Genomic DNA, 25,527 nt, shown 5'->3' with positions numbered 1-25,527 from the left:
AACAAAAGGAATTAAAGTAAAATATTTTCAACATGAGCACTGGAAGAACTTTCATTCACTGAACTTTTCTCCATGCAAATAAGATTGTTTTTGTTGGTACCTTTAAGAATTCAAATCTTTCTTTGTTCCTTTCAAATTCCAGCTCCTGATTTTTTTGCAAGCTGTCTGGCCTGCAAATGAAAATAATCAGCTGTTGGAACCAAAATTACCACGTGAATTTTATATCTAGTCAAAGGCTGAAAGAAGATTTATTAGCTAATGCTAATCCATTGCATCATTTTAATATCACTACAGGCAACCAATGAAAAGGATTTAAGAAATCTTAAGAGATAATACCTGAACTCTGCTTCAAATGTTAATACTAATCTGCATTTGGCAGGTCTAAATGTTGAAGCCTGAGAAAAGCAACACTGCATGTTAGCAAAATGTGACTTTTCCAACACTTAAATCAGAAGAAATCAGCAAGGCAGTAAACTGGAACGCAACTGTCCTGCAACTTCATTTGTTGTCACTATGATAGAGTGCTGTCTGAAGACTGTGTTTCAAAACAGTGTTAACAAATTATTCACTTGAATCAGCTGCCTAACTTAAGTCTGCAGAGTTTGAAAGAACTGAAGCATAAATCTGGTCAATGTTCACTATATGAGAGAAAAATCTCTATTTTCTTGCATATGTTAATGAGCCTAATGGAAATAAAATAAGGCTGTGACAAAAAACAATGATTAGTAACTACATACCAAAAAACTTCAAGATGGAAGGAAACCACCATAAAACATGTGACTGCAGGATCTGTTTGGAAGATTAGTTCAATAGGTCCCTATTTTTGTACCTTGGAGGGCAGAAGGACCTGTATACAGAGGTCTTTTATTTCACTGTAGGTCTAGTGAATCCTAGTGAGTCTTTGTATCTTTGCCCTCAGCATGCTGGGGATTTAATAGCCTTATTTTTCTTTCCAGACCTCATAGGGGCCATAGTAAGCAGTGTCTCATGCTCTTCTGCTTGGAGGCACTGAAGCAGAAGGCAGTTCCTCAGAAATGAACCTAGTTCAGATCACCTCTATTCTTGGAGAAGTGAGGAAGAAAACAAATATTCTCATTCATCCTTTCTAGAAACCCTTATGGGGTCAAAAAAGTGCACATGGGAAAAAATGCCATTTCTGAGAGATCAATAATAACGCAGCATTATTAAAGAGAAGTACAACAAACACAGGCTTGGAACGAGTCTCTTTCTATCAACAGTTTAGTACAGGCTTTTGCTGCTGATAGATTCACCACAGACAGAGAAAATTGTCCCCCCAACTCACCACAGCTGACACAACAGTCTAACTTTAAAATTTCTTAATGTCTGGAATGTTGTAGTACAAATGCTAACAGTATTACCAGTAGAACTACCTTGATGACCAGTAACTGGATTCAATTGACGTACTACCATTAAGAAGTAAAGAGTGACTTTTTTATTCTTACTGCCTGTTAAAATCAACCTGGATGGAGTGATCTATCACCAGATCAGCAGGACAGATAGGATTTATTTTTTCAGGGTCCCCACCAAGTTTCTTCACAGCATCACGCATTGCAGCGAAGTCAACCACAGCAGGCACCCCACTACAACAGAAACAAAATGAGCATGGTGAAACAATTTGGAAAAGAGAAAAAAAAAAAAAAAAAAAAAAAAAAAACCCAATCCTGAGATAGAGAACAGACAGCTACTGTCACATACAAAGCAAACTGCACTCCATTTTCAATGCAAGCAAATAACAAGTAGCAAACAGAACTTCTGAAATTTCAGCACTTAACTTGTCTAAGAGATCATACACTTTTCAAAATTTCTTTTAACACAGCTTCTAATGCTTCTCTGCACACATATTCTCAGTTTTCTACTGAGTTATATTCTACCATAATACCTTCAACCAACTTGGAAAACCCTCTTACATATTCACTGATCTGATTTTGCTGGGTGCTAAAACAGAAAGAGTTCTCTGATGTGCTTATAAGGATCTGGCATCAATGAGCAACCCACTGAAAAAACTACATTTCTGTAAGAGCATCCCAAAGCAGTAAGGATTTGTGTCTTTAACTCTGACCATAAGGAAGTTTTTACATTTTTTTAAAATATCAGAAACTACACAAGAACAGCAGTAAAAGGCTTTTTTGTTCCTACTGAATTTTACCTTGAAAATCCTGAATAATTACCAAAAAATACACAGGAAAAAGGATCCACATTATCTAAACTGGACGCAATTAATTTATATTGTTCAGCAGTTTGATATTCCAGGATAACCTTTTTGTAGGAAAAATATGAAATTCTGTGTTATTCTACCTGTGGGAATTTGGTGGGGAGGCGGGGGGGTAGGAGGAAAGAAGAATTTTTTTGCCAGCTTATGAATGTTATACAATTAATATGGAACAGACATAATATCCTTCTACCATCTTAGAACAACTCAAGATAAATACAGAATAATCCTAACTAGGAAGTTAGATAATTCTAAACCAGGACAACCTGAATATAATTGCTGCATGGCTTTTGGAAAGTTGCCAAAGCTGCCTTTTTTTAAAAAGGTCCTCAGAGGCCTGTCCAAGAGCTCCTTTTCCAGGAATGCAGTTGCTCTTCAGACTTATAGGCACATTTTTAAAGCTCAGCAGGAGTAGTGGGCAAGAAAGAAGAGCAGTAATAGAAGGAACACTGCTTGCTTGAAAGTTCAGCTTCCTCTCTGCTCCAGTTTTTCAAAACATTAACAACAGCTAGTGGATGAAAAACAGCTAAGAAATCAGCACTTCTTTCATTTAAAGTTTTGCCAACATTTTCTAATGTCTAAGTTGAGCTGTACTGGGTCTCTAGCACTTTGAAAACCTCTGCGAAAATGCATAACAGAGGTTATGACAGCTAAGACACTTTACCATTGAGGAAGAAAATCAACTGGCAGCGTAGCTGCACTGGGCTTACCGTGGATGTACAAAAACATTTTATAAAGACAGAGGACAAAGATACCAAGAACAGTGAGTACACTTGCAAATCAAATGCTGCATTAGAACAATTAGATGCTATTCTTTCACCTGAAAATTGACTTTCCACATTGAACAGGGACTATTGTATGATTATTACTTACACCTGAGGACTCACTGCAATAACAAGGCCCATTTTTTAGAGTCCATTAGGTAGGAATCTCAATTTGCATTTCTGGGAAAAATAATATGCTTATTTTTTCAACAGCAGAGAAGTCTTTAAAACTATATGTATAATAACACAGATTTAGAAGAGGAAGAAATTATGTGGGTTTTAAATGAGAACTGAAATAGGTAGAAAATTGAAAGCAAGAACCCCTAGGGAACAAAAACAAACAAAAAAAACCCAAAAAGATGAAAGAAAGAGAGAGAGAATAGACAATACCACCCCTTCAAAGAATAACTTCTAAACACCAAACTTCCTCAATTGGATGCAATTTATCAATCCCATTTTCTTCCCCTGTTTTGAAGTTTTGTGAAGGTATTTACTGCTCCATCTCAGAAAAGTCATCTCAGAAAAGTTTTTTTTCAATGCTTTTATTCTGAGTGTTTGCCTCTCCAAGTGCTGTTTGTAGCATGACATCAAGGAAAGCTGAAAAAGAGTTTTCCAAATATCTCACTGCTATTCTTCCCCTCAGCTCACCCCTCCATCCCATGCTGAGCACTGCTGCACTCTCAAAAGACCCTCTTCCTTGCTTTGGAGACCATCAGACTCACGTGAAGTCTTGCAGAATAACTCTTGCAGGCTTAAATGGAACTTCAACATTCTTGTGTTGCATCACTTTCCAGTTGAGAATATTCTCAACATCTCCTTTCTTCACTAGGAACTCATCACAGTTGCGGATTGCTGCTTCCAGGAGGATTCGAATGGAAAATGGCAGGCGAGCTGCATGGGTAAGAGGCAAGAAACAAACTCAATTTTCACCTTAGGGCATATGTCAGGAAGTGCAAAGTTCCGTGCCAGGGGCAGACAGGTCCCCCATTTTCTCACAAGGCTTTATTCCAATTATCCAAATCCCTCTTCCCACCTCCAGCTCTGCCAGGATGTCAGTACTAACTGACCTCCTTCACTTGATGCTTTCAGCAGGTTTATTATCTCAGCTCCTGTGACACAGTAGACATCTTTGCTGAGGGACTTTTCCATCCTCCATGGCACAGCAACCCTGAAAACACGCTGTGCTCACCTTGTTTTTCTGCAGTTTGCTCCCATTCTTATCACTGAATACAGACATATAAATGCACCAGAAAAAGCATAGTTTTCTACCTGCCATGTTGGAAAGCACAGCTTTAGTGGCTTATGCAGTCTCTTCATCTCAAGAGATAGAAACTGAAAGAAAGTCAGACTGGGCACCTATCAATTTTCTTTTACTTCAAATCAGAAATATTTAAAGATGATGACACAAAATACTATTGGAGCAGTCCTGACAGCTCTACTACATGGAATGGGTGTGAAGAAAAAACCCAAACATGTCTCAGTCCTTCCTCCTCTGGTCCACTTTAATAACATTTGCTTGATTCCCTCTCAAAATATTCACATTTTAAAATCTTTTGAGAAGTTTGTTACAACTTCCTACACAGGGCTGGCCTCAAGACATAAAAGTCACTTAAACTCAGTGAGACCTCATTAGAGCTATTGTTAAAATAAAAAAAAAATCTATTATTCAGGACACAGTAATTCAGAACAATTTGGGTTTGCTGTTGTTGGGGGTTTTGTTTTGGGGGATTTTGTTTATTTGGGAGTTTTGGGCATTATTGTTACTGTTGTTGTTTGGGGGATTTTAGAATCTTCTCCTGCCCTTCCCTGCTAAGCTATTCCCTTTTTATGCTGAATAGTGAGAATTGCCTCCTTTGTCCTTTAAAGAATCTGGAGTTTATCACTCTTGGAATCCTGGAATGGATCAACTGGTAACACTGAACGTGTATTTGTCTATTCTTTAAAACTCTTCTCTGCTTTTCACCCAACAAGGCTGACATTAATTGACGGGTCACATATTGGAGCCTGTAATGGATATGTGTTGCTGACATTCAGAGAAAATGTTCCTCCTCTTGTTCCCTGAATTCTCCTTAATCACCTGTTTCCTTTTGAAACACCAAACACCCACCACAGATAACTCTAAGGTATAGATACTCAAGTCTCTAAGTCACAGTCAATGGCACAGACACTAAAATTTTTAGCAGTACCACTGAAAGATTTGGGAAATGTCAGAGGAACTAGGGAAAAAGCCTCCTCAGAAAGGATTCTCTATCCACTACTGTTTTCAAAGCTGAAAAATCTTTTTGATTCATTCAGTCACACATATCAGTGTTAGATCCTTTCCAGCCTTCAGCAGTATAAGAAAACTTGTGCTCTTAGTTTTGCCTAGCTCTCCTCAACCACTCAGCAAAAACATGACTGCTATGTGCACAGTATGCTGAGAAAATACTATTGCGATTTGCCAATATTTCTGTCATTCTAAATTTCGAGAATTAAATTTTGCTAAAATTTTGTTTTCAAGATTTGCCTTTTGAATTCATAGTTCTTGCCAGAGACCAAGTATCATCCAAAGTGGCCAAGTCTGTTCAGGTTCTATTCATCAGTATTAACAAAATGCTTCTCTTATGTTGTCAACGTACCATATCTCGCATCTTCCAATTTGCTTAGATTAAAGAATTTCTTCAGAGGCTGTTTTGGGTCCAGTGGCTCCACAATCTGTACGAAAGGGTTGCTCATGGTTGTTGAAGACCCTAGTTAGTGTCTCTAAAACAAAAGAAAAATCAAGGGCATTTTCATGACATTTGTCCTTCATACTAAGTACATTTCCCACAGTCTACAATGTATCTATCCAACACACAAGGCCTGTACCAGAGACAAAGGTACTGTCAGTCATTCCCCTTCCACCACAATTCCTCTTGTAACACATCAGAGATAAAAGGTCTGAAGAAGATAGCAGTATTGTGAAAAACACGGATACACTACATAGTTTAGAATCGTAGAATCTTAAAAGCAGGAAACAACCTCTAAGACCATTGAGTCCAATTGTTAACTGAGCACCACCATATCCACCACTAAACCATGTCCTCAAGTGCCACACCTACACACCTTTTGATGATGAGTCCATCGCTTCCCTGGGCAGCCTATTCCAATGTCAGGAATAAATTTTTCCTAAAATCAAATATAAACATTCCCTGGTGCAGCTTGAGAATATGTTTCATCCTGTTACTGGCTGCCTGGGAGAACAGACTGACCCCACCTGGCTACACCCTCCTTTTTAGAGTGTTGTAGAGAGTGGTAAGGTCTCCCTTGAGCCTCATTTTCTCCAGGCTAAACAATCTCATCTCCCCCAGCCACTCCTCACAGAACTTGTGCTCTGGCCCCTTCACCATCTTTGTTGCCCTCCTGTGGACGCAATTTCACAAAGGAAATTCAATGTCTTCATTGTTTTCTTCTTTATGCTGTTTCTAGACAGCGATTTGTGCCTCTATGATTTACAAACCACCATGACAACACAGTCCCATTTCTTAAGTGCGCTGTGGTTTAACCCCAGGCAGCAACTAAGCACCCACAGCCACTCCCTTGCTCTGTTCTAGTGGGGAAAGGAAGAGAATTAGAGCAGCAAAATGAAAAAATTCATGGGTTGAGATAGAGATGATATTTGATAGATATAGCAAAATCTTAGACCTGCAAGCAAAGCAAAACAAGGAATACATCCACCTCTTCCACAGCAGTTCAGCCATCTCCAGGACAGCAGGGCACCATCACATGTCATGATGATTTGGGAAGGCCCTGAATATCTCCCTCTGCCTTCTCCACACAGCTCTATATGCTGAGCATGACTGTGTGATACCCCTTGGTTCAGCTAGGGTCACCTGTCCCAGCTGCATCCCCTCCCAGCTCCCTGCACACCCTCAGCCTCCTCACTGCAGGGGTGGGTGAGGAGCAGCAAAGGCCTTGGCTCTGTGTTATCCCTGCTCAGCAAGAACTAAAACATCCCTGTGTTATCAAATGTGTTCCCAGCATAAATCAAAAACACAGCCCCATACTAACAATTAGGGACAAAATTAACTGTATCCCAGCCAAAACCAACAGAAGTGGCACTGATCTAAAGCTAAACTGACAGACATTTACATTCAAAATTAAAAACAATTTAACAAAAACAGAAAACACTATTATTTTGAGACAGAAAGTATTACAGACTAAGATTACAAATGCTATCGGAGATGAAAAGAACTCTCCTAATTTCAGAAAGATTTGTTAGGGTCACTACAAAGAGAAAATTTAGATAGTCTCTATTGTAGACAACATTTTAGTTTGAATTTTTTTTTTTTTTTTGTAGTTGCTTACTGATTTACTGGTTTTGTGGCTTTTGCTGGATAAAGCATTCCTCTGGGACCTAGGACTTTTAGGTTCACATACAGAAATTAAAAGACCCTAAGATATTCCCCATTGCAAGGCCAACTAGCAGCAAGGGGCCTAAATTCACTATAGAAATATCTCTTAATGTCCAGAAAAGGTTAACTGCATGCAAACTACTTAATGGATCACTTCCTAGGACACATTGAAGACCTGAACTCTGCCCAAGTCTCTTCTGAAAGCGTTGGCTTAGGCCAACACATGCCAAGGATCAAGCTAACAATTTAACAGTGAGAACAATTCTCTTGCAGTGCCTGGCAACATTCCCAGTCACGATTAAAATTTTTTTAGTAGAGAGATAACCACAGGCCTGATTTTCAGATCCCTTGTTTTCCCAGAGTACTGTTCCTGTCTTCACTCAAGTACCATTATCTTCTCTTGCCCCAGTTTTTCAAACAAGAAAACTTTTCAAACAAAAAAACAAACAAGGCAGGAGATACATATGACAGGCCTTGGAGACTGGTGCAAAAGGATGCACAAAGTCCAGTATTTGTTAAAAAGAGACACAGCAAGGCCAAAGAATTAGTTTATTTATCTCACCTGCTAGTTTCATGCAATGTTCAGGAAATACTACTATGTGGAACACATTTATGAGGGATTTTTAAAGTATTCCAGTATTTTCAAAATTCAAAATCCATGTATTTAGAAGACAACCAAAGAGAAATAGCAGAAATGGTAACAAAAGAAGGTCCAGGGTGTAAAGCAGCAAGATAATGCAGAGAAAGACATATTTCCAGAATTTTTTAAAAGAAAATAATGGATGTGTCTAGATAAAAAGCTGAATGCCTAGGGAAGCTGGAAGGCTGGCAAATGAACAGACTGCAAACACACACACAACCTCATATGTATCACCTCTCACATTTCCATTGCCAAGTCATTTCTGAAACTCCTTTTCCCAGCTTTGCAGATACTCACCCTGTACACAAGCCCCTAAAGTTTTAGGTGTCATGACCATTAATCAGCACGAACTACTAGCTATTCCTCTAAGCAAACTCTGCGCTTCTACAACTGAGCATGATCAAAATTAATTTCTTCCTTCCTCTTCTTGCCAGCCACCCTCCTGTTAAGGTTTACTTTTTTGCATTCCACTTTGAGAACTTTATTTTATTCATATAAGTTTCTCATGGGAAAGTCTAAGAGTAGCCGAAGATAGAAAATATTCGGATCTCCTCTGACAGATAAAGCAGATCATTAATTTGATATGACCATGAGTCCATTGTACTCATTTCACATATTCTCATCCAAGTATAAATTGCAGCTTGAACATTTTCCATCCAAGTCCATGTCTTGGAAAATCACAGCAGAAATTCAAGATGTTATGACACATTATCTTCATGTTAACATTACTTTATCAGACATCACCCTCTTCCCTGAACAGAGTTTTTTTGGTTCACAGTATGAGATACTTCAGTACAAATCTCCTCTCGTCAGTGAGTTACACAAATAAGCCAAACTGTGGGCTGACCAAGCCCTAATCACAAGTTCTTTTCATCTGCCTGGTCACACAGATATGAACAACACTGTAACAAATCTGGAAGCCATTCAGAAATACTTGAAAAGAGGTAAAATCTCTAGAAAAAAATACCAACTAGCAGCATTACTGTAGTAAATTTCACAGAGACAAGGAAGCTCAGTCATACCAACTACTATTTCCACAGAGTAAATTATAAACTGAGTGGCCACAGCACACAACTCTGAACTAGTGATTTGCAAAAAAGAAATCTGGGGGCAATACTCTGCACACCGAGTATACAAAAACTTTTGAAGTGATCCTTACGATAGATACAGGTTAACTTTTTTATTAACTTGATACAGGTTAACTTGTGATTACAGCAAGGAATATTTATTTGTGTTTTGCAGGCACTGAAATGTAAATATACAAACATGGGTGAGCAGACATCTGTCTGCCTGGAACTGGTGCAGCACGCAGGGTCACACATGCTGACTATGGCCAACGCGTGAACACATCAATACCTGTTCAGAAATACCAAGACATGCACTTGATCTTCTGCCCAACAACCTTAAAACTGTCTGTGTGGAGATTCCATAAAATAAAAAAAAACATGGATTATTCAAACATGAAAATGCAGAATATGATTAAAAAAGGAGCATCTCATTACTGACACAGACTCACAGAACATTATGAGTTGGAAGGCACACAAGGACCACCAAGTCCAAGTGAATGGCCCATATGATGTTCTAATCCATAACCCTGGCATTATTAGCACCATGCTCTGACTATTTGAGGTAACCAAGATACAGGAACCTTCTTAAAGAGTTGCATAACTTGTATGAAGTATACCAGACAAACAACAGCCTAATTTTAGCCCTTCCTTAGTGCCTACTATTAAAAATCTGAGAACACCCACAATCTGGTCCACACTAATGCTGATCATCTATGAATATGAACTCCCTATCAATATTGCTTTCCACTCACCTTGTTACATCAACGCAGTAGCTTATTACTGTGCCATCACACTCAATCTCTTGTTAGAATGCACCTCAATTCACTCAGACTGCACATCAGCTCACCATAGTAAGTCTGATTTCTGTTTTTTCCTTCTCCCTCAGAGAAGCAGAAGTACAGAAAGATTGCAACCATGAATACCAGGAGGGGCAAATTTATTTGGATAAGGCCAAAACTTTCCAAATATAAAAAAAGGAAGCTGTGTTTTGCAAATGCAACATCTTGCCCTTTAGGGTAGAGAATGAACCCTTGGCCACAACAGCTGTCTCTTGCTGTTTGGATCCTTATATATGACACAGTTCAAATTTCTCTGGAAACACAAATTTTACACTGTGATACTCTAAAAAGGCTTTTTGAACAAACAAAATCTTAGTACAACACTCCTCACTTCATCTGTATTGAGTGTGCCAGCAAACTCAGCTTTTACCACAAGACCTCAGATGTTCACTAGCGCCAAAAGATCATTGCAAAGATGCCTGCTGGCTGTACTGTCTGTGGTTATCTCTGTGGGGTCCTGAAGGACACACCCTTTGATGATCATGACATAAGAAATGTGCACAAGTCCAAGGGGGACAGACGGAAAAAGGGGTCTGTCCATCCTCTTTCTTTGTCTTCTCTTATTTGTTAATCAACTACATCAGACACATTCAAAGTATATTAAAGTCTCATGGGGATTTCCATAAAAAGGATTTAAGTAAATAACTTAAAATCTTTTCTTAAAAAAAAAAAAAAATCACAGGAGATTTCAAGATGTGTTCTATGTGTGCTTTCAAATCTTCAGCTGTTGCACCTTTCTGATATCTAACGTAAACACAATACTGGTCACATCTCAACAACACTGATTGGAAAAGGACTTGGTTCACTTTAAACCACATTCTTGATCAAAAGTGACTCCTTGACTCTACTTCAGATCCCTTTTAAAAGTAGTTTTGTAACATGGAACAATGACAACAAATAAATTTTACTGAAATTAATGGAATTGAAAAAATATCATAATATATCCTGTAATTTTGCACTTGAATAAATTATCTCATGAAGATCAAAGAGAATGAAAAAATGAATTTAGTCTCTTGCTATACCTGAGAAAGTCTGAAAGCTGTTCTAGGCATCACTATTATAACACTTTTCTACTCTCTTTAGAGTTGAAGGTGAAACTGAGCACAGCTAGTCAGATTAAAAGCAGCAATCTCACATTACAAAAAAAAAAAAAAAAAAAAAGAGATTCTTTATAAAAAGTACAGCGGCATGCATACTCATTGAGTGGAAACAGATCCATACTACAACCATATGTATTATTTTGGGGTTTTTTAGGGATATCAGAGCATCCCACTCATCCCTCACCATGCAGAAGAAGAGAAAACTGTAGCACACGGAGTGGTTTCCTACATACATGCTGGCAGTAAACCATGCTCTTTCTGAAGTACACAACACAAATGTTAACAGAAGACTTGTGGTTAGTAATAACCACATTTATTACAGAAGTACCTGATGATAAACCAAAGACACAGATTGTTTGACCTACAGAAGGGGAAAAAGGCTCTGGATGAGAAAACTGTCTAAGCTTCAGGCCATAAAGTAGGAACAGAACAGCCATGGTTATTCTGCATTTTAGTACAGACGTGTATTTCATCTCACTTGGAGAAACATGTTTCCACAATTGCTTTTCCTATTCCATCTTTGGTTTCTTAGTTGCTGTCTTTCCAGTTATGAAAGGGTGCCTAGGTTATCAATGATAAGAGATTAATTTTAGACATCCCTTCATAAAACTAAACACTGGGTATCTTAACTAAAACAGATTTCAAGTATGAAATGCTCTTTTTCCTAAAATGTGGGTAAATTTCTGGCCACCACTGGGAAGCACACACTCAGACAGGAAGGAGTTTAATTTCAACATTTTACCAGACTCTAGAAATGCTAAAAAAGATTACACACAGGCAAAGCAAAGACGCAATTTTATCAATCATCAAGAAAAAGGGGAAGGCTCAGACTTGCTGGTACTTGAAGGAAATTTCTGAAGAAACATGACAAAATATGATGTTTCTATGATGAAACTTCCAAGTGAAAACTGGGGAAAAAAAGAGGTGAGCTGGCAGGACCACCATGGTAAAAGTCCTTGCCTGGTAATAAGGCAGGACATAGGCAATATCCATGGCCTTGCTTGAAAAATGCAACATTTCTCATCCATGCTGAATCTGATCTTACCACCTTCTGTTGCAATTATCACTCTTATGCCCACGAGTTATTTCCCTTGGTTTTGTCCACTCAAATGAGCGCCGCTGTATGTATCTGTACTTAGCTGCAAAGTTTGCAACAAGCACCCCCAAATAGCAAAAGCGAGCAACTTTAAAAATCTAAATGAAGCTGCAGCAGAGCAGCAGGCTACTGAGTTATAAATTCTGCATCACAACATTGAGCATGCACTTTGTGACATTTCTAGCAGTTACATATAGCTGAACAGCACTTATTTAATAAGGGCTATTACTCAGTGCCCCTGAGCCTCTAAAACTTCTCATAGCTCTTCTCATGGTTTCACATCTTATTCAACGGGAGCCCCCATTAAAAAAATTGATGACTAATTCCAATTTACCTAAGTTATAGATGGCATAGCCATGAATAAAGATCTCTAAGGAGGTCCAGCATGTAGGAACTTCCATCATATTGGAATTGCACCATGTTCTGTGCACGCCTACCTTACCCAAAAACCAAGGAGGGAGAATACCCATGTTAAGCATGTTGACAAAAGCCTTAATTTTTGATATGGAAAGGGAACCTCTCTTCAGGATCAGTCAGGTGTTTAAAATAGTAAAACTTCACTAAGTAAATCCATCCATAATTCAAGTCAGTTAAAAAAAAAAATCCTAATAAATACATCCATGTGGCAGGATTTTTTTTTAGTTTAAATACTCAAATTGACCAAGAAAAATATTTTTGCTACACTGGGTAAATCGACAGACAGACAGATGACCAGATACATGACAGCACAACAAAAAACCCCACCTACCCACAGAAAAATGGCAAAAACCCAACCAAACAAACCATAAGCAAAAAATACCTCAAGCCCACACATGCCCCCAGCATTTGGATAGACTTCAACACCAGAAGTAGAACAAGCAGAGTCTTGTTTTATAAAAATATAAAATGGTATAATTACTCTTGGATGTAGAAAGAACAGATGAGTGCAATTACTGTTGCAATAAACATAGGTTTCTTCTTTTGATTTAGAGAAGCTCTTATTACTTAACACTCTACCTTGTGGCAGATAAGACCACTATGTGACAAATAAACACTGTTCCATTGCTGCTAACAGACACTGAGGAGATTTCAGTGGTTAAAGAGACTCCAGAAAGAATCTTTGTGTTTCTTCACTACACAGAAAGGTCCATCATTACACATAGATACTTAAAGAGAAGTCCACTAACAATTTGATGACCAAATAACTATTCTGCCAGTATAAACTACATTAGTATTCCACACTGGAAAAAAAATGCAGTAATAGAAAAATGAGGGTTTCTTAATCTCTAGGCAAAGTTTCAGTGAACCCCTTTCAACTTTAATGCTCAAGAGAAACACTGTACTAGAACAAACAGAGCTTTGGACTGCAGATGCTCCTGCTTTCTCCTGCGGCCTGAAACTTTTGACTGCAATGATAAAATACTTACTTATGCAGATCCATAAGGTGCTAAACTTCCAACACACTAAACAGGTTGCTAATTGCATATTCCCATAATCTGTGTATTTCATAGGCTGTCATGAGTATTCTGACCATTGCACTTTGTTACCAATGCTGTATCACACATACTGGAACTGAAAGTTTAGGTCAGAGATCAAGTTTGTGAAATCAAACATTGAGGTCTTAAAGTAACTCCAACTCCAAGTGAGCTGGAAGTTTAGTTTAGGTCCCCAGTTCCAAAATGTAGATATTAAACTCCTTCACATCATCCCTCCAGAAAGCTAAATGCTACCTCCTCTCTCACCTCAACACAGCTTAAGAGGACAGTCAAAACACTTCTCTCATACAGATCTCACCAGCTTTTGGTAACCCAGGCAAGCACAAATATGTAGTGTACTCTCACGCGCTCTCAGACAGCCTCTGAAATGCAATCTAGTCTTAACAAAATCCAGATCATAATTAAGCAGGTATAAATGTTAAGGGAATGCTTTCTCAGCACACTCACCACTGAGTGTCCCAGATAAAAGTTCAGACTAATTTTTCTTTTTTGCTACAGGAAAATGAGCAGCATTACACCTGAGAATAAAATGAAGCTTATTTGGAGACTACCAAACACTAAAAAATAAAGTGTTGAAATTTTTTTCCCAGCTCCTGAGAGAGGAGCTCTGAACTTTAACCTACTTCCTACCTCTATACAAACTTGCTGCTTTTTTACGCTATGCTAGTACTCTTAGACTGTTCATGAACAAATATGCAGCTTGGACCCGTTTTAACAAAGAACTAGCTTTCAGTGTTAGCTAGAAAAAACACAAAACTAACATGGAAGTGCTGCAAGAAGTGTGAAATACAGAGCATCTGTACAAAAATTTGGTCTGAAATTTTGGTTCAATGTCAAAAGGCAGGATTAAAAGACATCTCAGTATTGGTCTGTAAGTTTCAAAAGACTCCTGTGAAGGGTGAAGAAATGCAGGAGAGGTGCATGGGAAAGGCAAACAAAATGAGAGTATTGTGAATCAGCTCTGTACTCATGCCATTACCATTATACCAGCTCTATAAACTGCTCTCTCTGCACCTTGAAAACTCATCTTCTGCAACTTGAAATCTGAACTGTTTCAGAGCTACTGAAGATATGTGGGTGGAAGGATCCTTTCGGGATGAAGAACTGATGAGAGGATTACTTCTGTTGTGAAATAATCTGACACTATGGGGTCCTAACTTTTCATACCATTTCAAGACAAATCCTGAATTTGTTGTCGGGAAATAAAGATAATTTTCTCACACCAAAAACTTCTACCAGCAATCTCAGCAGCTATTCAACTATTTGTGGAGATGAATCCAGCTTTCAAACACCCACAGCTTCAGTCTGTTAGGAGAACAAGTGTGTGTCTGATATGATTTTATGAACTCAAACTAGCTGTTAGCAGAGTTTACTGGCCAAGCTTCCTGGGGAGGCAAATTAAGTTCCACTAAACATTTTAAAAACACCTTTTTCATAACATTTTTCACACAGATAGGGTAGGGGAAAAAAAACCCAAACAACCAAAACTAACACCCTCTTTCACAAGCATCTGAAGTCCTGACCCTACAGCTGTGGGATGTCCCAATTCTTTCAAGGGAGTGCCAAATACCTAAAGGAAATCTTCTGAATTTATTAATCCCTAAGGCAGCAGTGAAGGCAAAAACCCTGAAAAAATCTATCTCATTTTCACACAATTAAGACTCTTCTCTACCTTCTCTATATTTCAAGACACAAAGGGATCACTCTTCAATTAACATCTTTCCATTTATCTTAAGTGGATTGTTACTCCAAGGAGGGAGCAAATTTCCAGCTCTTACTCTCACAATGCTGCAGTGAGAGTCTATGCTGAAAGCACTAACAAAAGAGATTTTTCCCGTTTCTTATTATTCAAATGTTATTTCTTCTCTAATTTTCTGCATTTATTGTTTTGGCTCTTCCACTACTACTATAAAAACAAATAGTATCAAAGTTGGAGTGTATCATCCTCTGGCCAAAGACAACCAGAGAGAAAGAAAGGTGCTAAATTACAAATGGAATATGACAAAAACCTGCAGTTTGAAAGCCCTGTGGTATTTTCAATTCAGCAACAGTCTGCATGATGTTCTCTGTAAAGGACTGCTAAGTGATCAGACTTCCTTTTACATGGAAATCTTCTCCAGGAGTCTCCTCTATCTTATAAAGTCTGAGAAGAGTAATATATTGATAATTTTCCTAAAAAAATCCTCACACACACCACAGATCCTGGAAGGCACAAGACTCAACTGCACTTCCTACTCTATGCCCATTACACTCCTCTTACTTTCTTTGAAGCAGTAAGTAACAATCGCCAGAAGTTTATTAGGACATTCTGATGAAGCACAATCACTTTTAAGCAAAGCATTACTAAATAAACATTCCAGTGTTAATATTTCACTAGGGTGGTCTTCCTTTACTTCGGTTTTGTGGATTGATAAAGCCAGTCTGAACAATAGTAACAGCACTGAGTACTCAGAGATATTAATTTAATTCCAATTGTTTGGAGAGAGAATCCTCTGTTTTAGACCAAGTTTCCTGCTGATACTGAAAAATGCTAAAGTCCAGATCTCTCTGTCCTCCCCTTTATCTCCCTCCCCCCACCTTTACCAGCTTTAGAGGTGGAAACTAAATATCAAAGTACAACCACCAGTTAAAAAATAAATGGGAACTGTGGTGATATTATGAAACGTGGAAACATACTGAACATAAACGGGGACTGATCCAAACATATACCTGATCCAGTTACTGAAACTGGGCATCTCCACCGCCACAGTCCTAAGTCAAGTTAAATTAGAAGACAAATACCTGCATCTGTGCTATGACCTCCAGGACTGTTACAGAATACCTGCACCTGCTGTCTGTGCTATAAACATGAAACAGATTATTTTGTGACCCAAAATTATTAAAACCCAACACTTTATAGGCATCACCTTCCAATTTTATTCTTTCATCCTTTCCCTGTCCCACTTATGTTACAGATCTACTGAGGTTTTTTTCAACACAGAGGAGTTGCTGTGTGCTTGATAGGTATAGTCCGCACTATCCTCCACTATTTAGATACTACTGAAATACCAACAAACAAGACTCGAACAGTTCCAGGAGGAAAATCAACGTTAAAGCTTCACCTACATGAGGACAAGGCAGCGCAACTTCTCTTCCACGTCCGCTCTTCTCGAGCTAAACCTAACCCTCTTTCACCGCACTGCAAAAGCCGCCGCCTGTACTCCCTGAGAGCCGGCCCCAAGCCGGGTGTTGGAGATTCCGCCAGCCGGGGCCCGGAGCCGCGGCGGGGGCCGCACCGCCCGCCCCTGCTACCAGATGGTGCCTCGCAGAGGCTGCTCCGCCAGAGCCGCCTTCCTTCCGCAGCATCCAACGGCTCTTTCCAGCCCCCACCGCGGGAGCCGGGATCGGGAGACGGCAGGATCCCCCGTCCTGCCCACGGGCCCTGCTACCCGCCGGTCCCCGCCCTCCGCCCGGGCCCGCACCCGTCCCGGCTCTGCCCCGAGGGGCGCCCCTCCACCCCACGACCTTTCCCCGCGGCCGCCGGGAACGGGTACACCGCGGCCGGGAAAGCGGATCCCAGGCACCCGAGCCGCCGGCGCCGGGCGGACGGCGGGGCCCGCACTCACCAGGGAGCGAGGAGCACAAACCGCCGCGGCCGCTGCTGCTCGCCGCCGTCAGGGGCCGCCGGGCGCAGGCACAGGGAAGGGGCGGTGGCGGCGGGCTCCGCCCCACGCCCCAAGGCCGGAGCGGCGGCGGGATGGCCGCCAGCCGCTCGAGCGGGAGGGAGAGAGGGGGGGAGGGAGGACAAGCGGGAGGACGAGCGAGCGGATGGCCAGCCCGGCGGAGGGGTCGCGAGGCTGGCGGGCCCTCTCCTTCCGCCTGCAGCCCTGGCCCCGGAGAGAGCCGGTGCTTTCCTCGGCCAGCCCCTTTCCATGGATGTAGGAGGAGAGGGAGCGCTGCGAGTGTGGAAGGGTGGGTAGGAGGGTGGTACCGAGGTCAAGGCCATATCTGCTGCGGTGAGAGTTATCGGAAAGACGGACACTGTGACATGGGCAGCAGGGTGTGGGCAGTGATGTGCCTTGTGCCGGCCGTAAGTACACCATGTGCTCACAGCCCGAGCGCTTGCTCAGGCTTTGGAGGAGTCCAGAGATGCTGTCAGTGAAGCCTGGGCCTGGAAGTGAACAGGTGTTGCTCAGGACACCACCTGACACACAGGACTGCATCCTCATCCTCGTGGTCGTGCAACAAGAATGGGATGTCCTGCTGTTTCTCTTGGCAAGAGGACAGCTGATTGGCCTGGCTGTTGCCAAAAACAGGCTATTACTTACAAGCTGGTCAAGATCAATATCATGACGTCAATATTAAAGAACAATATCAGAGTAGAGAACATCCTAGAGGACATAATTTACATCACCCCCATAGCTGAGTGCCATGGAGACTTTATCAGTGTCCAGCGTGTTCCCAGCAGAAGAGTATACGGTTTGGGCCTGAATAATGTTGAGGAATACATTCAGTGCAACTAGTCAGGGTACAGCTGCAGTGGGACCTTCACATTGAGCTCGGGATAGCAGGAGCCAGAAGTAAAAGGCTAGGAACTGGCATTGACCCAACAAAGAGTGCAGGACACTGTGGCCCAGCTAGGTGAGCAGACACTAAGACACAGCAGGAGCCAATGGTCCAGCTGGAAAACCCCAGGTTTTCACATACTTAGACTGTGAGGGTATAAAAGCCCAGGGTTTGCTTTGTTCAGGGTCCCTCCTTGGAGACACCAGCTTTAGCTGTTATTTTGTCACTGCACTATGATATAAAACCATTGTAAGAATACAGGAGTCTGAGATTCTGTCATGGGAAACCTGAGGTCCAGCCAGTAAGGAAACCTGGGTGGGTGAGAGTGGGGTGTGTTGGGAGTCAAACAGGGCACCTCTCAGCTCACTGGAGCCACCCATTGTGAAGTGACCTCCATTCCAGCTCATGTGGTCTGAGTGTGCCTGCCAGAGTGATTCCTGGATGGTCAGACAGGAAACTTAGCTTAACAATTAAGGAAATGAAAAAGTATCTAATGCCAGGAAAAAAAATGTATATAAAGTAAAGAAGAGTTGCATGCAAGGAATGTAAATATTCTGCAAGGCTTGGTAAGGTCTTGGAGGTCGCCGGCTAGGAGACATGCTAACCACTGACAGTTGGAGTAGAACAAGGTCCATGATGTTTTGTTTTTACCCGAAGAAAGCTTAGGCTAAGAGCAAACTGAGCTACTTGCTAGCTTTGCTGCAGAGGAGCAAGTCCCAGGTAAGTGAAAATGGAAGTGCTTAGCTCAACTTGTAAAGAAGGATGAAACATAGAAAATGACCATGATGTCTCACCTGGATGTTTGTGGGCTGGATTCCTGCACACTGACCTGTGCTGACAGATCCTCCTGCCTACATACACTGTACAGCTGGAACTGTCAGACCAGAAGAAATCAATGGGAAGGACCCCAAGATCTAGCAAACAAGATACATTGAGTAGGATTTTTTTTTTTTTTCTTAACATAATATGGAAGTCCTGGCTGTGACATACCTGCTACTGATTTCACTGGAACAGTTGAGACTTCTAGGGACCATCTGTAGTTAAACCTGCTATTCTCTGACCTGATACCTCTAAATAGCCTGTAATCTACAACATACAGTACTTTTGAGTTATTGCTCAAAATCACTTCCAGGTTGGCCTGCTTTCTTTTCAGCATAAATACCACATGGAATAATTCACTTGCACTAAGTCCATCTTTTAGAATTGTATTGGTTTTTAGAACACATGATTTGCTTTACTAGATGGTTAACATTGAACTGGACATTAATTCATAATATTGTTTTCAAACCTTTGGCCAGAGAGGTTCCTAAGACTGAGTTTGGCAGAACACATGTTTGTAGTTTGGCTTTTGGCTCTTGAAGATGGAAGCCAGTGTTTCTACATAACACCACAAAATAGGAAAGGGTCTGAAAAGCCAGAGAATTTCTAAAACTTTAGAGCTTTAGATGTTTCATTATTTTATATAAGTTTTTCTTTTTGTATATGTTTAATTAATAGTAATAAAGGCATTTAAAATATGTTCCTCTTTGTGGGATTAAGTCCTGTAATGCTTCTCTGGGTCACTTCCTTTAAAAAGAAATTTGAAAATTTTAATTTGGTTCTAACAGAACGAAATTCTGTTTCTAACAGAAGAGACTTCCAAGGCTCATGTATATCTCTAAGTTTTGAATCATGAATAAAATCCTCTATACCTAGAAACCAAAGCAATTGCTGCAAAATCTGCTTGACCTAAAATCCCTTGGACAAAAAGCAAAGACTAGTGAAAACAGCAGGTCGGCAACAGAAATGGGAAATCCTTACATCAGCTCTGACTTTTCCCACTGAATATCTGCAAGGTTTGTACTTTCTGTTCTGTGGGGAGGGAAGGCCTCTGAGGTTGATAGTACAAGGGAAGATTCTGTGTCCCAGAAAGAGAGGCAGAACTGCTTCAGCCTCTACTGGTTCTTTGTAAGGACACAGAGGCTATCGTGGGATTGGAGCACAGGCTGTTCATTCAAGGGTTTATGGTAATGCTGTCTGAATGTTATTGCTGGTGTTTCCAGCATTTGACTATTCTTCTCACTGGGGCTCAGTTTACAATAATGTGTCTTATTTAGCACATGCCTAAAAATTTGTGGGTTTACCTTTCTCCCAAGACTGCCAGGAGGTGAGAACTATATTAGATCTATTGTTTGTAGAAAGATGTTTACTGAAATGGGTTCTTGGGTTTAGGATCAGATTGCAAGGACGTCCAACAGTTTTCTTGGACAATCATGCATTGTGCTAAATCAGGATTAAAGCAAATTATTTTCTGTTCTTGCAGTGAAAATTGATTGAAATTTCCTATTGAAAATAGGAATAACAATGCCTTTCATGTTGCAGTCATGTACATCATAGAGTGCTTTTGGCTTTTTCATGAAATTATTTCACAGTAGACAGGAACTATGTGTCGGTCCTTTGCTCTTTCGGTGTTACTGAAATCCATTTCCAAGAAGCTTGGTCTAATATCAGATTCCTTCTGGTGTGTTCTTTGAGGTTATTCACCAACATCCTGGAAGTCCAGGAAGCACATCATATCTGTTCAATTGCTGACTTCACTATTGTGTCTCTCTACATATTTCACTCTTTCTTGTCCTATCAAGAAGCTAGAAATGCTTTGAATTGGCAATGATTGTTTTCAGCTTGTTACAGTCAATAAAGCCTTAACATACAGCAGTAGACTTCAGTGTTGTAGCAATCTTCCATGCAAGCTCAGCTGATCACTGAGGCTGCAGCAATCACAGGATTGCTGCAATCACAGGTTTGCTGCAATCAGTCTTAAACTGGGCTAGGATAGGTCTGACAGGGAGGCAATAAACTTGAGTGGGCAGCCTAGAGGACCCAGAGCTTTGGACCTGTCAGCAAAAAGAAGTGTATGCATGTGTCCTGCTTTTCCTGGCTCTCTGTAATGAAAAAGCCTGATGAGGTTTGCTCTGGAGTGCCATGTCCCCATAAGTAGCACCTTAGGGTATAACATTTAACATACTATGTTCTACAAAACATATGAATTTATATATTCAAATGAGTTCAACACTCAGTAAAAGTGTTCCTCACTCTGGGAAGCCATCTGTGAAGGAACCGAAGAGATAGTAGCTTGCAGGTTATGGCCTACAGCTTGTCTTGAGTACAGGAAAATGTTTGGTGGCTCATGAAGGAGTTCATGGTGAGATTTCATTGTTAGTCATGACTGTTTTAAGCTGTTCAAATTGTCAGTGTGCAAGAGGAGTACAAGTCTGAAAATAGAGATTTTTGACAGCTCCCAGAAGACCTCTCAGAAATACCACAGCGGATTCTGGTTATTGAACTAAGTGAGGGCCTACTGCATCTCCCTCTTTAATTAAATGATTGTGTATCCTCCAAAGGAAATTCTATGGTTGGCATATTTTAATAAATATGTTATAATTTGTTTCTGATCTTAGCACTGGTTTACTTAACAGTGTTTCTTTAAATGAGTCCAGAAAATTGCAGTTACATTTATTGAACTTCATTTTCAGCAGCAAAACAAAGAATAAAGTTCTGCCATCTACTGGTTAAATGGGGTTTAGCAGAGGTTTGTTGTCACTCCTCTGAGAGGGCATTGACTTGGAAGTTCAGATTCTCCTCTTAGTCCCAAGTAGAAACTCACTCAAGTGTATTGTCAAGGAATAATACTGTTTTCTTGCAGAATAAAAGCATTTATTCGACAGTGCCACAGGGACTGAAGAAAAGGGACTTGAGGATGGGACCATGTACCCAAAATTAAAGAATAAATTGTCTGAGACAAGTAAAACTCTTCACTGCCAGCACTGCACCTTCAGCACCAGACTATGTAATGCTTTTGGAGAATTTCTTCCAAAGCAGATAATCTATGATCAGCCTATAGTTGCTGTATGGAGCATGAGAGAGAAAAACTGTTTGCACCATTGAAGTGGAAGGATTGTTCTTGTCCCTTTCAAGAGTAATGACATAACTTGCAGTAAATGCAGAAGTCTTTGCTGACCACCAGTGTCTTTCCCTGCATATTTAGAATGGTGTAGAGGACTTTAACCCAGACTAGATTCCTGTAAATGTTCACTTGAAAACAACTGATATTCAAAATGTTATTTAAACCTTTGGTGTATAGGCAACGTACAACACCCTTGCACACAGTAAGCCTGGACTTGTACTGTTCATAGTTTGTGTTGCGGTAGCATTAACACTCCCTTACGGAGCTCAGGACTCTGACAGAGGATGTCACTCATCTGATAGAGCAGGATGAAGTGGGGAGTAAACTAATGCAGAAAGTTGGTAGAAGAAACAATCTCTGGAGCCCAGGCAATTTACCATCCATCATGTGGCTAGTCTAAGATAGCGGTTTTTACTTTGCCACTGTACCTGTCTAAAGAACTTGCGCACACAGTCCCTAACCCTTACCCAAGAGGCACCTGTTCCTAGAACTTCGTTAAAAACAAGGGGAACATTATAGAAAGCAATGGAAAACATGCTTTTTGAAAACAGGTCCACATTTTATGCTGCCTATACATCCACATTTTGCTCAAGGAGCATTAAAGATGCACAGAAGAGTAGTAAGAATTCCTTTGCTGCACTCTAATGGTAGACTGTTTTTCTGTAACATTTTACTTATTGTTATGCCTAAACATGAGTGAGTGTTCTTAACTATTTTTCAGTGAAAAATTGGATACTGCCTATTTTACCCAAGGTGTTTGTAGTAGTATTTTGCTTTTTGATTCCTCAGTTTTCCCCCAGCAAATTAACATGCTGAATAAAACCAGCAATCACAACTTAAGAACATTCCACTTAATTGCTTCCAAGGCTTCCTGAAGAGAGCAGATCAGATCTCCTATGACATGGCACAGTCAGGATGAATGCTTCCCTGACATATTTTCCTGCCTCCGAGGGCAGAGAACAAATGCATCACGACAGATATACCCTGACCGCTAGTGCAAGTGAGAGCACAGAGCTCAAAAAAGTTGTCCTTTTTGCCCGTTTGCAAGTAGTTAAATTCTTTGCACACAAGCACAGAAGAAGGGGATAACAGCAAAGAAGACAGAGGTTGGTGGGCTTTTTTACCCTGTTTCTGAGCACAACATCTAGATGCCATCAGAGTGGGAAATCCTCTACTATTGCTCTGTGTGCAAGTAGTACCTCTATTGTTAATCTCTCTTCAGTGAGCAAACGGCCTCATTTACTAGAGACCTTAAGAAAAAGCTGTGATTGTGCCAAGAGAAAGCTACCCAATGGGATCTCCTATGAAATGTCCTATGAAGTGTTACCAGGCCCTCAGTGTTTCGTTTCCATTAGTGAAATCTCATTCACCTTTTTTATTCGTAATGCACTTCAACACTCCAGCGCTTAGATTTCCATTATGTCAGTGGCCTGTGGTAGAAATCTGTTGCAGCAGACCTCTTGTTAGGGGTAGAAATGAGCCAAGACACAGACTCTCACATTTAACAATGTGAAAAGGGTCCTAGTTTATTCTTTAGAGCTTAGCCATCCTGACTCTGACTACAGCAAGCTCCTACTGTTGATTTCTCTGGCAGACTCTGTCTGCTGGCTATTTCCTGCTGGAAAATGACTCCAAGTAATTCCTTGCTGCCTCTGACCACAGGTTTTTACCCAGCTCAACTATGACTGCAGGCCAGTCTCTAACTCCATCAGACCCAAACTGACCTCACAGCAGATCTTTTGCTGCAGCAACTCTCTTCCTTTGTCTCTCTGGCTCATTCCTTCTTCCTCAGGGCTCCTCAACCTGCTCAAGGTCTTCTTCCTCAAGACTCTCCCTGACTGGCCAACCCACCCCGTTTATAACACTTATCTTTATTAGTCACAGCTGCAACCATTAAGGGTAAGGCTGTTCTTCTTCTTTGGTAATTAGAACAACTGGGACTTATCAGGGACAAGGTCACCCATATTTCCCCCTTTTCTTTTAGTTAAAAAAACGTGTTTAAATAGACATATTTATATATTCTGTTTAAGATTAACAATTATACAAATATTTAAATACATTACATGTGTTTTACAAGCATATAAAACTACTCCGTTTCTAGTTCTTGGGCTGGTTTACCTCTCTTTAGTCAACTTGGTATCTCAGCTCTCTGTGGGTCACCATACTGACGATTCTGTCTCTCAGAGCTCTGCTGCTGCTCTCGCATCGCCGCTCTGCTTTAGCTACGCCACCTCCTCGGGTTGGAGCGATGAAAGAGCCAGGGTAGCCAGGGCTGGCAGGGTGCTCGTCAGCGGGCCAGGAGTCTGCGCACCCAGCAGCAGTCAGGGGAACATGGCACTGCCCCAGGATCCTGCTGGACTGCAGCTGTACCTCTTTTTACAATAGAAATCTAGACTTCTGCAGCTCTTCTCCCAGCTGTGTCACTTCTCGCAGCTCTTTTTTGGCTGTGTCTCTCCGGGACTCCAGGCCATGTTCCGTCCCATTACTCAAAAGCCATGTTCCTCCACAGCTCCTGGCTGTCTTATCCTGGGCAATTCCTGGGCTGCCCTATCTCTGCCTTCCTTCTTATCATGTCTTCTCGCTATCACGTCAGGCCATCACCAGATGTACTGGATGCTCTTCTTCAGGTATATGTCACAAGGAAAACATGCAGAAGCAAGAGAACTTAATGTATTCAGGGGTTTACTGTTTTTCAGTCATAACCAGCAAAACAGTGCTACTGATCAGTCCATGCTGGTTTTGGAGTCTTTGGAGAAGTCAGATGCAAAAGTAGCAGAAGACCTTTTAGAAAACTTGGCTAAATTGTTTAGTTTAATGGATCCAAATTCTCCTAAAAGAGTGGCTTTCATATCCAGAGCACTAAAATGGTCCAATGCTGGATCAGGAACACTGGGACATCCAAAACTACACCCATTACTAGCTATTACCTTGTGGAAAGAGCAAAACTGTAGTGAATCTTGGTATCACTTGCACTCAACAGATGGTCAGGGCTGTGTAAATATACTGATGGAATACTCCTTGTCCCACAGATACCGCAGTGAGATGGACATGTTTGTAGCTCAGGCAATACTACAATTTCTCTGCTTAAAAAATAAGACCAGCACATCAGTTGTTTCTACAACATACACACAGAAACAGCCTTCAATAGAGAAGAGTCCACCCTTTCTGCATCCACTGCTAAACTTCATCTGGTTTCTGTTGTTGGCAGTTCATGGAGGAAAACTAACAGTACAAACAGTATTGTGCGAACAGTAGCACCCTTCGCTGAAAAGAGACCCCCTGTATAATGAGAACCTAGATAGAATAGGACAGTTTTTCTTTGGAGTTCTGCCCAAGCAGACCTCATCCTATTGGGGATTGCTAGGAAATCTTTTAAACAGTCAGATGGTAACTGGGGAAGATAATGACACAGAAGATCAGGTCAGGAAGACAGCAGTCCTATTGAGCTCGACTGA

The 25,527-nt window shown here is 40.8% G+C and overlaps 1 protein-coding gene and 1 pseudogene across 2 annotated transcripts in view; one reads left to right on the top strand and one right to left on the bottom strand.

Annotated features, from left to right (window-relative positions):
• ACO1 (aconitase 1) overlaps positions 1-17,326 on the bottom strand; it is a 38,694-nt gene extending 21,368 nt beyond the window's left edge. For both annotated transcript variants that reach the window (XM_059874138.1, XM_059874137.1), the window contains exons 1-5: positions 17,190-17,326; positions 5,613-5,736; positions 3,717-3,885; positions 1,464-1,601; positions 101-170 (exon numbers count right to left, since the gene is read on the bottom strand). In XM_059874138.1, the coding sequence (XP_059730121.1) occupies positions 101-170; positions 1,464-1,601; positions 3,717-3,885; positions 5,613-5,709 (474 nt within the window). In that variant the 5' untranslated portion in view covers positions 5,710-5,736; positions 17,190-17,326. The remainder of the gene's footprint in view (positions 1-100; positions 171-1,463; positions 1,602-3,716; positions 3,886-5,612; positions 5,737-17,189) is intronic.
• A 7,297-nt stretch (positions 17,327-24,623) lies between these two features.
• On the top strand, positions 24,624-25,527 carry LOC132322205 (Golgi to ER traffic protein 4 homolog; annotated as a pseudogene).

Source organism: Haemorhous mexicanus, chromosome Z (assembly GCF_027477595.1).
Source record: "Haemorhous mexicanus isolate bHaeMex1 chromosome Z, bHaeMex1.pri, whole genome shotgun sequence".
Lineage (NCBI taxonomy): Eukaryota > Metazoa > Chordata > Aves > Passeriformes > Fringillidae > Haemorhous > Haemorhous mexicanus.
Note: the sequence above shows the minus strand (reverse complement) of the source record. Positions and strands in the feature narration are given on the sequence as shown.